This window comes from Ovis canadensis, chromosome 13 (assembly GCF_042477335.2).
Source record: "Ovis canadensis isolate MfBH-ARS-UI-01 breed Bighorn chromosome 13, ARS-UI_OviCan_v2, whole genome shotgun sequence".
Classification (NCBI taxonomy): Eukaryota; Metazoa; Chordata; class Mammalia; order Artiodactyla; family Bovidae; genus Ovis; species Ovis canadensis.
The window spans coordinates 25940159-25952436 of record NC_091257.1 but is presented as its reverse complement, the minus strand read 5'-3'; the positions used below and the strand labels follow the sequence as shown (position 1 = coordinate 25952436).

The 12278-nt window shown below is 53.8% G+C and overlaps 1 protein-coding gene across 5 annotated transcripts in view; it reads right to left on the bottom strand.

The window, feature by feature from the left end:
- Positions 1–852: 852 nt before the first annotated feature.
- Positions 853–12278, bottom strand: part of NINL (ninein like) — a 98768-nt gene continuing 87342 nt past the window's right edge. For 4 of the 5 annotated variants that reach the window (XM_069547139.1, XM_069547142.1, XM_069547140.1 and 1 more), the window contains 5 exons: positions 8930–9088; positions 8142–8255; positions 5005–5175; positions 3603–3716; positions 853–1806 (listed from right to left, as the gene is read on the bottom strand). In XM_069547139.1, the coding sequence (XP_069403240.1) occupies positions 1615–1806; positions 3603–3716; positions 5005–5175; positions 8142–8255; positions 8930–9088 (750 nt within the window). In that variant the 3' untranslated portion in view covers positions 853–1614. The remainder of the gene's footprint in view (positions 1807–3602; positions 3717–5004; positions 5176–8141; positions 8256–8929; positions 9089–12278) is intronic. The other variant, XM_069547141.1, reaches the window with a different exon arrangement.

Here is a 12278-nt window from a genome sequence, read left to right as displayed (position 1 = left end):
TAATCCTTTGTCAGTTGCTTCCTTTGCAGATATTCTTTCCCTCTCTGTTAGTTTTTTGTTTTTGTTTCCTTTGGTGTGCAGAAGCTTTTAAGTATAATTAAGTCCCATTTGTTTATTTTTATTTTCAGTACACAAAGACATGGTTCAAAAAGGATAGTTCTGCAATTTATGTCAGAGTGCTTTTTTTTGGCTATGCCATGCGATTTGTGGGATCCTAGTTCCCTGATCAGGGATCGAACTCAGGCCCACAGCAGTGAAAGTGCCAAGTCTTAACCCTTGGACTGCCAGAGAATTCCCTCAGAGAGTGTTCAGCCCATGCTTTCCTCCAAAAGTTTCCATTTAGGTCTTTGATCCATTTTGAGTATATTTTTGTGTATGGTATCAGAGAATGTTCTAATTTCATTCTTTTACTGTGGCTGTCCAGATTTCCCAGCACCACTTACTGAAGAGGGTTTTCTCCACTGTCCATCCTCGCCTCCTTTGTCATAGGTTAAACAGCCATAGTTGCATGGAGAGAAGAGTCCACTTTATCTTGTTGAGTCCTCCTACCCCAGATCTGATCTTTCCATCCATTCCAGCGGTTTAAGGTTTTTCTCATTCAAGCACGTAAAGTAAAATAAATGTGCAGACGGATGGAGGGGAGGGACCGTGCAGCAGCTTCAGGAAAGCGGTTGCCACCAGGAAGGGGAAAGAGGTTGGCTGCAGTAGAACAGGGATTGGGCTTCTGTCCAAGATGCTGTAACAATGACCTTAATACCTTTGCACGTTTGTGTAACACATATGAGTGCTTCCTATAGAACTATTTTTCTATATATTTGAAATATTTTAGTTTAAAAAACATTTAGAAGTTAATCGGTTTTAATAGAAAAGGATTTTATTGCAAATACAGTGACTTCATATTACAGTAGTTTATTCTGATACATCAAATGACCATACTTTATGTATATCTTGGATATAAAACTATACTTTTTTCCTTTTTTTAAAAAAAACCATATCATACACTTTCCAGTGTGACGACATTTCAATGAGGAAAAGATTGCATTCACAATGGATACCATCCTCCCTGAGTCCACAGCCCTAAAATACCAGCACTGTCTAAACTCCCTCGTGGTGGAACAGGCCCTGACAAAAAGGCTTCCTTCCTCTACCCCTTATCGCCAGCTGAAAGTCTCAGAAAGTGCAGCGTTTCTGGAGTGTCTGTATCGATCCACCAACGAGAATGCCAGTGACTAAACCCATAGCACTAAATAGTAGAGCCCTGACTTTGCACTTGAACCTCTGTAGCCAAGGTCAGAAGTGCAACATTAAAATTGCTTTATTTTACCATTTACCTTGCTGAGAACCCCATAATCTGTTTTGCTTGTCAGTAGCAAAATTTGGAATATAACTCTGGAAGTTACCCAAGGACCACTGAAAAAAAAAAAAAAGTAGTCTTTTCCAACCTGTTTCCCCAGCATCTGGCACACAGACCTTCATTAAATGCTTGTGAGATAAACAGGATCACAATCCTCGTCTATCCAGGGGTATACACCAGCGAGCCACAATAAGCTACAGCGTCACAGTGGTTTACTTTAAAGATGTTCTTTCAAAACGAACTCCAGGAAGAAAAGCAGTCTACACAGCGAGGGATGCTGTAGCAATCTTGCTGAGTAGTTTGTTGAGAGCTCTAACTTTTTCTTCCAAGAATCGGGATTTTTTCTCGGCACCTCGTTGCTTCTCTTCAGTGACCTGAAGTGCTTTTGCCAGGTGAGCATTTTCCACATAGAGCTCCTTGAGCAGCAGATCAGATCGGGTGTTCTTTTCAAACTGGAGAGGGGAGAAAGCCACAGTGTACCGCATGTCTAACGCAGCCACGCCACGCCACCAGCTCTCCCTTCCTATTCCTCCATACACGTTCAGACTAGTTTGGGGAACCTTACAAATCAGAGACATGTTGGATGCAATGACAGGTTTTGTTATCCTGGCATGAGAGAGGAAAATGACGAACTATGTGGTAGAGAAAATTTAAGCCAACTTTCTACAAATTGATTTATCACGAAATGAAGACAAGAAGACCCAAATGTGGAGGGCTGCAAAAGACAATGAGGAAACTTTCTAGAGTACCCAAATGATTGCCTTATCTCAGTGTGCTCTGCAGGCCCACCATGTCAGCCAAGACGCACAGAGGCACCTTGGGTGCCACCCACACGACACTGACAGGGGCTTCAGCGATAGGGACACAGGATACACTAGTCAAGATGCAAAGACGCAGAGGTCCCGGCTTTGGGCTTTGAAAGTCTGCGCTGAGTTCACACACTCAAGTAGCCACCGAGCAGCTCTGCGGGCCAGTGCTGCCCGGCCACGGCCCTGCTCCCACAGGCACGTGTTCTAACGGGAGGAGGAAGCAGCGCACGCAGGGTCAGGTGGCGTGTTAACAGAGAACCCAGGCGGGGGGCACACGGCTGAGCCTGAGGTGCACAGAGAGGCCTGAAGGAAGCATGGGGGCATGGGGGAGGCTGCCCGGCGCACACCTCCCAGGCAGAGGCCAGTGCATGCGCGGTGGCAGGACCGGCCAGGAGGCCCGTGAGGACGGCAGAGCCGCCACGCCGGCTGGGCGAGGGGCCGAGGGCAGGGGGCCAGGTCCTGCACAATCTTGGGGCCACCGGGGAAGCCGCTGTCTACTCTGGGGCAGGCCGGCAGCTCCGACGTATCTAAGGAAGACCGTTGCTGCTGAGGGGCTGGCAGAGGAGAGAGGAGCCCAGCTGTCAGGCCCAAAAGTCGGGGCGCGGGGCGGGCGATGGGAGCTCTGCTCCGCACGGAGGGCCGTGCTGAAGAGTGAGACCGGCCCCTGGGTGGGCAGGCGGCTGGGAGCAGACAGCTCGGAAGGGGCCCCTGTCATGGCAGCAGAGAACTCGCTGGGAGGACCGGGGCTCCAGAAGGCGGTGCTGAGGAGACAGGAGAGGGGGCGGCAGAAGCAGGGCTGGGCGAGCTGAGCGCACGGCCGTTTCTCTGGGACCTTCTGGTCTCACGGGGACCCAAGCCCAAGTCACAGCTGAGAGGAGGGGAGAGGGGCTGGGGGCCAGAGGCAGAGCGGAAGGGTCCCCCAGACAGGGGTGTGGGGGAAAGGCGGCAGCTGGGACAGTCCACCCCTACCCGCCCCGCCAAGCGTGTAGGAGCCTCAAGATTTACTTGCGGTTGAGGTTTTACCAAGAGTGACTGGGGGGTAGGGGGGTCACCAGGAGTCTGATGGCTGGGAAGGAAAGTGAGGACCCTGGGACCGAAAAGGTTGGAGGGTGGTGGTGCCGGCAGGGTAGGGGCTACACAGGTGGGCAGTGGGGGTCTGGAGCGGGCAGCCTGCATGGAGTGACTCAAACTGGGGACCCGCGGCTCAGGGCGCTGCAGATAAACCACATTCGGTCACTGTGGAAGAGAAGTATTTCCACAGATGCTCACATTTCACTTCCTGGAGCGCCAAGCGGACCTCATAGGACAGCAAGGCCTCTCTCCCCTCTCTCCCTGCCCTCCTCTCCCCTTCTCAGCACTTCCGCAGGATGCAGGGTTCTCTTGGGTCCTGTCTCCCTCATTAGCTACCCGGATGCCCAAAGGAGGCCTCCATCACTCACCTGTTCCTTCAGCTCACCCACTTTCTCTTGGAGGAGCACTTCCATGTTCTTCAAAATCATTTCCACCTCCTCCACCTGCTCTTCTGCTGCTTTCAGCTGTTTCTCATGCACTTCCTGAGTAAGAGGAGGTGAGAGATCAACACGCGGGAAGGCAGTGGCACCCCACTCCAGTACTCTTGCCTGGAGACTCCCAGGGACGGGGCAGCCTGGTGGGCTGTTGTCTATGGGGTCGCACAGAGTCAGACACGACTGAAGCAACTTAGCAGCAGCAGCAACAGCAGAGATCAACATGGTACGTTTTAAAAGAATCATCTCAGGCTTATTTACTTTAGAATGGAAATCAGCTGAAGTGTACACAATCTGAGTATCTGGCTAACCTTTCATCCATAGGGAGGGATGCTTAGAAATGTCTCACAAGCCACAAAGCTGTATTTCTCACTGTAGTGTGAGCAGATAAGAGACTCTTTGTCCTAGGATTTTAATCCTAAATGACTTAAAGTTGAGTTTCCCCAAACATGGTAGCCTTTCTAGAGGATCTCTGACTAAATTTCCTTTGTCAATAATCTGTCCTAGCACAGATTATCTCCAGCACAACGTGCTATAAGGCTGTTCTTCGTTAGAATTTGTGTTTTACAAATGTCAGACTTTACCCACCTTTCCAATCTTGCACAAATTCCTTCCTCAGGAAGGCACCTAGCCCTCTGCCCCTCCTCACCCTCCCACTGACCCATGAACTTTGAGGACCCAAATGTGCTTCCCCAGGGTCGCACTTTGAGGTGCTCACTCACTGATGCCTGAGAGACTGCTCTGAGGTGGGAACCACTGCCACTGAGGTTGAAAGAAATGGAAGCACAGAGTTAAATCACTTGGCTCAGGTGGTGGAGCCAAGATCCAGTCCCCCGCAGTGCATGCGCTTAGCCACTGTTCTGCTGCCCTTTTAAGGCAGCAACTCTGTTTCTACATGTGAGCCCGGCACACAGCAGGGCTCCCCAAGTCCGTGCTGTCACTGTGCTGATCTCTTGTCCAATCAGCACCCCCCACCCCTTGCTGCTTTTAAACATGCCAAGCACAGCCCACCTCAGGACCTTTCACCTGGCTGCACTCCCGAAGAGCTAGCCCTGCCCACCCCTCTCTTGTGGCCCTTCTATCACCACCTTTCAGGCCTGGGAGCAGGTCACATGTGTGGCTGGCTACAGACACACGCAGCCCAGAAAACAGGCTGGGGAACTTCAGGGTCGGCCGCTCAATGCCCACCAGCTCCCAGCGGAGGCCGGGTCCCGTGGCTTCCATAAACATCCCACATAGTGGGATGGGCTGTCGGGCCGTCCTCCCCTTGGCACCAGAGAGCCTACTCACCCTCCCCGTCACCCCCAGCTGGCCCCCGAGCCCGGTCCCCACTCACCTGGGCCTCCTCCTGGAGCCGCCGTGCCCCCCGCCGCTCCCCTTCCAGCAGCCGCTGCAGCTCGGCCACGCGGCCTGCAGGCACGAGCTGTGCCATCTCCTCCCGCAGCTGCCGCACCTGCTGGGCGTGCTGTGACCGGGCCAGCTGCAGCCTCTGGGTGGCTCCATACAGCTGCCGGGGAAAAGGCACAGCGGTTGTGGGTGACTGCCCAGAGCTACAGGGTCACCACCAGACACAGAACACTGCCTCTCTACCTGGTAGGCCACCCCAGAGGGGAAGGGCCTGTCCAGCAGAGCCCACGATTTCTAAAGAGTCCGTTTATCTGATGCCCACACTTCATTTCCTGATAGTTCAGACGGTAAAGAATCCGCCTGCAATGCAGGAAACACAGGATATGTGGATTTGGTCCCTGTGTTGGGAAGATCCCCTGGAGAAGGGCATGGCAACCCACTTGAATATTCTTGCCTGGAGAATCCCACGGACAAAAGAGCTTGGCAGGCTAAAGTCCATGGGGTTGCAAAGAATCAGATGGGACTGAACGACCAACACAAAGTCCATTCAGGGGTGTTTCTGCACCCTGAGAGCCTGGAAGGTCTGCCTGTAGCCCTCCCTGTGACCTTGTGCCGGATCCTGGGAGGATAAAGTTATTCTGTTCTGTTTACTCCCTGGGTTCTTTGCTGGGTTTAATTCCTTCAATAATGGGACCCACACCAGCCGTGTACAGCAGCCTCCCTCTAAATGTAGAGCTCACGCTCCTAAGACGGGCTGTGGCCAGGGCCCCAGAGGTGGTTGCACAGCATCTAGCGAGGTGTGGATGTGGACGGACTTGGCCACCTGCTTCCTGGGCACAGAACCCACGGGATTGCTGGCACCAGGCTGCCCAGAGCCTGGCCACTTTCCCTGAATGGAGCGCCTGGGAGGCCACCTAAACACCGTTTACACCACGGGCTCCGGCAGCCTCGTCTGGAGCACACAGAACTGCCCTCTGAGACCCCGTGGATGGGAGAGGCGGCAGCTCTACCAGGGGCCCTGCTGAGGGCAGGCAGGGCAGGAGGGCACTGGCCACCCCAGGCAGGGGTGAAACTGTGAGCCACAGCCCCACTCCCTCACTGGCCTGTGTCACCGCGTGTCTGAGGGGCCACCCCGGGCAGTTTCCCTGGACAGACCCCCAGAAGCACACCACACACACGGGTCCAGCGGAGCAGCCGCCACGCTCCTGGGATAAAGAGAGGGGAGGAAAGTTCTAACACACCCTCCACCAGATGCAGCCACCTCTCCGTGGCTTTAGAGCTTCAGATGATCACTGTGCAGTCACTCCAGCCCAGGTCTGAGTCCTGCACACCTGCCTGGGTGCCTTGCTGCCTCCTGCAGCCGATGCTGTGCTTAGCTCTGAAGCCTGACCACAGGCCTCGACATCCACTCTCCTTGGCCCAGCTGAGTGCCCCTGAGGCCCTCCTTGTAAAGCAAGGTGTGGGTGGAGGGGGGCCCTGCTCTGGAGAGCCCTGCTTGACTGCCACTTGAGAAGGCAGGATGTCCCCAGAAGAGAAGCAGGGCCCCTGCAGCCAGGAAGCCAGGGCCTCCATGTTCTGGGTGCTGGGGTGGGGCAGTGAGCCCCTCAGATGATGGCGGACCTCTCCACCCTGAATCCAGACTGGCCCGGCCAAATGTGGGGCAGTGATACTAAGGAAACCCCCCAGCGCAGTGCTCAGCAGCCTGGATGCTTGTCTGCCCTTCCTGGGTGCTTGGTTGCTATGCAACAAGGACCCGATACCACAGAGAGGCCAGTGCAGGTGCCCCTCCCACAGCACCCTGGGATGCCGGCCGTGTAAGCGCCCTCTTTGACGCCTGGCTCCCCTGCTGGCCCTGTGACCTCAGGACCACTCCCTCCCCACGGCTCTGGATGCACCCCCACCTCTGCACCCCCGATGGTCCCTAGATGCCCTGTAAGCGCCTTACTTCCCTCTGCGCACTCTCATCCAGGCGTGTTTCAGGGGTCCTCATCTAACTCACCAAAGGTGACACCAGCTGCCTCACAGCAGCTGCTCCTGCCTGTGACAGCAGCTGAGTGCTGGGCATCCCCCCACCCCAGCGGGCATGGAAGCCTCCGGCAGCCCAGCCCTGCTGCCCACGGATGGACCTGTCTTCTTCACCTCAAAGGCTCAAACCAGTCCGGCAATTTCTCAAGGTTCCTTTTGCACTACGAACAGGGAAGGGAGCCCCCAGTACACAGAGACACCTTGGAGAAAGTGCCTGCTGACAGTGGGGGGCTGGGCCCACAGGAGTCTGCCAGCCCCTCCTAAGACCCTGGACAGGGAGGGGTCCCACATGCAGACAGACCTTTCTGCAACCTGGGCCATCTGAGAAGTGACTTCTCACACCAGGTGTCCACAGCTAAGTCCAGGGGTCAGACCAGGGGCCAGGTGGGGAACCTGGTGCCAGGCTGAGCAGAGACATGAGGCTTAGAGACCCTCTCTCACAGCCCCTTCCTCCTGCAGACCCTGGCTCTCCAAGAGCACCCCATGTCTGAGTCCACCAGGGCCTGAGGCCCTCAGGGCACCTCACACTATCACCTCCCTCCTCTCCTCCTGCTCGAGCTCCTCGGAAGAACCAGCCCTGAGTCCCAGCACCTCTCGCTGGCAGGCACCCGCCACCCCTCCTGGGCCCACTCTGCTCACATCTGTGTGTCCCAGCCCATGAGCTCCCTGCTTGCCCCCCATTGCACCTCTGAGCCTGGCAGGTGCTGGACAAGCGCAGGGCAGGGCATTGGCGGCACTGCCACACACATGCACAGGCATGTGACACCCGGGCTCTGCCGGGGCGAGGAGCTGGTCCCCTCGGGGGCTGCTCCGCCCGTGGCCTGGACCTCGGAGGCCACCTTCCGTGTTCCCTGGCTGCTCTACCTGCAGAGGGCACACCCAGAGGTGCTGCTATGGCCACCTGCCCTCATGAGGGAACAGGCACAGCCCTTCACACGGTTCACTCGTGTTCCACCTGACCCTGGACAGGGCCTGACTGCGTCCTCGGCCTAGCTGTGTGGCCTCCGCCAGCCCCACGATGCCCTTGGCCGGCCCTCTGATGTGCAGGCTGTCAGAGGCGAGGCTGACCCCCCTCAGCCCGGGACCACCGTGCACACCCACCTGGTCCCGACTCTCTTCAAGGGCCTCTCTCAGCTGTGACTGTGCCAGTCTCAGGCTCTGACGGTCCTGAGTCACGCGGTCAAGTTCAAGTTCAAGTTTTTGGATTTGGTTACCCTGTTTTTAAATGTTGGTTTCATAAGTATAAGAAGAACATTAGCAATGTGATACGTGCTAAATGCAGAAACTTCAGAAAACAAGAATTACAAATTTAAGTCATCCGTGATCACAGCACACCCAACGTGCTGTAGCTCCTGGCCCTTCCTCCACACACACACATGCTGCCACCATGACATCGTACGCCATGCTTCCTCTCTTATAATGTCAGAGCATTAGATACCATTCAAAAACGTGGTTTTTAATGGCAGCACCATAATTTACTGACTTAGTCAATACAGCTGATGTTTCAAAGCTGATTCCAATTCTGTTGTGCTATTATAAACACCAGAGCAATGAAAATACACCCAGCTAAGTCCATACACAATGTTCAGTAAAGTTCCCACAGCAGAATCATGAAGTCGGAGCACACCAATGTTCTTGACCACTCTTGATGTATGTTTTGCCATAATGACCTCTGGAGAGGTCATCCCAATTTAGGCTCCTATCATCAGGATTTAATTCCTTTCTGTTACTTTCTCTAGAGGTATCAAGCTTTGCAAAAGCTGCTAAAAGTTCACACATTTTTCAGGGCTTGCTTGTGAAGCCCCTCGCTTTACCTGCAGGCACGTCAGGGCTGTCCCTGGTGTTTTAGGCCAGGCTGCCCGCCCCTCCCTGACCCGCCCGCCATTCACCTGCAGCTCCTCCCAGAGCAAGGCCTCCTCCAATCTGTGTGTCAGCAGCTGGACGGCGATGTGATCCTTCTCACTTTGGGTCTGGTGGGTAGAGGCCTCCTCTCCGAGCTGTAGGACCCTGTGGTTGAGCTGGGATAGTTCATCCCTACACTTCTGACTCTGGAACAAAAAGGGAGAAAACATAGGTCGGAAAGTTATTTTTTTAAGCCAGCAGCATCCCAGGGGTCCTCAACCAGGGACACTCTTCTCCCCAGGGGATGCTTGGCAATCTTTGGAGACCATTTTGGTCATCACAGCTGGGGGTGGGGTTACTATTAGCAACTAGTGGGTGAGGCACTCGCTCAGTGTCCCCAGAGTGATGGGCTCTCAGGCCACCAGGCAGAGGATGAACTATGATCCATCCCCCAAGAAACAAACGCTGGGCACCAGGAGCACTCATACCCCATCAACATCCCATCACTGCTCTGGAGAACTGGCATGATTTTCTTATTTCTCCCACGGTTATTTCTGACATTATCTTACACAAGTTGGAGGAAAAAAAAAAAAAAACCTAGCTAAACCTGAGGCACATGATTCTCTTAAAAAATCTGATCATTGTCATTAGACACAGCACACTGATGAAATGACCCACTTTGCAGACTGTGGATGCTGGACGTTGGCGGTGTGGCCTGGGATAAACAGCAGCCAGCAGGTGACACAAGGAAGCTCGTTATCTCCAACCGTGTGTCACACACCTTCACACAAACCATGTTTTACTCCTCTGCTTTTCCCTCGCAATTGCTCTGGAGGCTGAGGGTCTGAAGCCCTCTGTGCCTCGGAGCAGGGTTCATGCACAGCTAGGCGGATGCATCACTGTCGCGCCAGGGTGGGTGTTCCCACCTTATCAGCCAGGCTCGGGGAGGCAGGCAGCAGTGGGAAGAGGCGGTTGGGAACTGCGGGTCTCTCCAGGGTACAGCAGGTGTCTGGGAAACCAGAGGTGATAAAAGCCCTCCCAGAGAGAGTGGGAACTCAGCAAGGACATAGGGTCGGCAGGTGGAAATCCACTACGTTTCTATGTCCTGACAGTGAGCGTGCAGAAACCCACGTGAGAAACAAAACACCATTTCCGCTCTGGCCTGGGAAGAGCTTGGAAGTCGTTACCCGCCCCTCCCAACAAGAACAAAGAGAAAGCTGAGTAGCTGAAAGCCAACAATTCTTCTGAGGCCCATCAGAGAACTGAAGTCACAGGGCAAACCAATGCTCTGAAAACCAGAAAGAAAGACAGGCAAAGAGCATCACAGCTCACCAGGAGCCAAAGGCTGGAGGCCTAAACAAGGTGGCTGCTGTGGGTAGAGCCGGGTCCACAAAGTCACCACTGTCTTGAGACAAGGCTGCTAGCAGGTGATTAAGGTTAAATGTGCTCGCAAGGTGGGGTCCTAATCCAATGGGAAAGTGACTTTATAAGAAGACACAGTGAGACGGGGCTCCCCACAAGCCTGGAAGGGCCTCACGGGAACCAAGCCAGCCCTGCCTTGATCGTGGCCTTAGGAACCTTGGGACAATAAACCCTGTAGTTTAAGCCGCCTGCTTGTGGCATTCTGTATGGAGCCTGAGTAGACTAGGACCGCGACTGTTCTGCAGTACACAGAGCGTTCTGTTCTCGGCCCACAAGGGAAACCTCCTTCTTTACCAGGTCGGAACCAGCGAGGGGAAGGGGACAGCCCACTGCAGCCCCCTCCAGCTGTTCTGACCCAGGGGCCCTCACCTACTGGACTGGCTAAAATAAGAGTGACAACACCAAGTGTGGGCAAGGATGTGGGGCAGCTGGACCGAGCATGCACCGCTGGCGGAAACAGAAACCCTCAGTAGCTGCTCTGGAAAACAGCGGGGCAGTTTCATATGAAACTAGCCATGCAACTGCTGTTCAGAACAGCGATTGCTCTCCTGGGCATCTATCCCGTGAAACGAGGACCATCCACACAAAGACCTGCCTGGGAATGTTCACTGCAGCTTCTGTGACAGCCCAACACTGGAATCACCCAGCCATCCTTTAAAAGGCGAGCAGTAAGACAAGCTGGTTCCAAATTGGGAAAGGAGTATGTCAAGGCTATATATTGTCACCCTGCTTATTTAACTTATATGCAGAGTACATCATGCAAAATGCCAGGCTGGATGAAGCACAAGCTGGAATCAAGATTGCCGGGAGAAATATCAATAGCCTCAGATACGCAGATGACACCACCCTTATGGCAGAAGGCAAAGAGGAACTGAAGCGCCTTTTGATGAAAGTGAAAGAGGAGAGTGAAACAGTTGCCTTAAAGCTCAACATTCAAAAAACTAAGATCATGGCATCCGGTCCCATCCCTTCATGGCAAATAGATGGGGAAACAGTGGAAACAGTGTCAGACTTTATTTTCTTAGGCTCCAAAATCACTGCAGACGGTGATTGCAGCCATGAAATTAAAAGGCACTTGCTCCTTGGAAGAAAAGCTATGACCAACCGAGACAGCATGTCAAAAAGCTGACAAAGGTCCATCTAGTCAAAGCTATGGTTTTCCTAGTGGTCATGTATGGATGTGAGTTGGACCATAAAGAAAGTTGAGTGCTGAACAATTGATGCTTTTGAACTGAGGTGTTGGAGAAGACTCTTGAGAGTCCCTTGGACAGCAAGGAGATCCAACCCGTCCATCCTAAAGGAAATCAGTCCTGAATATTCATTGGAGGGACTGATGCTGAAGCTTCAATACTTTGGCCACCTGATGTGAAGAACTGACTCATTGGAAAAGACCTTGATGCTGGGAAAGACTGAAGGCAGGACCAGAAGGGGATGACAGAGGATGAGAGGGTTGGAAGGCATCACTGACGCAATGGACATGAGTTTGAGCAAGCTCCAGGAGTTTGTGATGGACAGGAAGGCTGGCGTGCCGCAGTCCACAGGGTCGCAAAGAGTTGGACACGACTGAGCGACTGAACTGAACTGAAGACGAGCTGTGGGACGTTAATGCCTTGGAATGCCATCGAGTGACAGGAAAAAACTAACTGTGGACGCACAGCAGGGAGCCGTGCTGTGTGAGGAGAGGCAGTCCCAGAGAGCGCATTCGGTATGGTTCCTTGTGTGTCACTGGTGAAATGGTACAAGTTTGGCTGTCCTCTGTCACTTTCATCAAGAGGCTCTTCAGTCCCTCTTCGTTTTCTGCCGTAAGGGTGGTGGTGGGGCTGGGATAGGTGGGCAGAAAGACAGGTGGCGGATGCAGCTGTGAATGAACGATATGAAGGACCTTGTGGAGCTGCTGCTGGGCTGTGGAGACATGAACCTGCCCAGGGGATGAGACCATGTAGACCTGACACCCACATGGGAACAGAAGCAAAG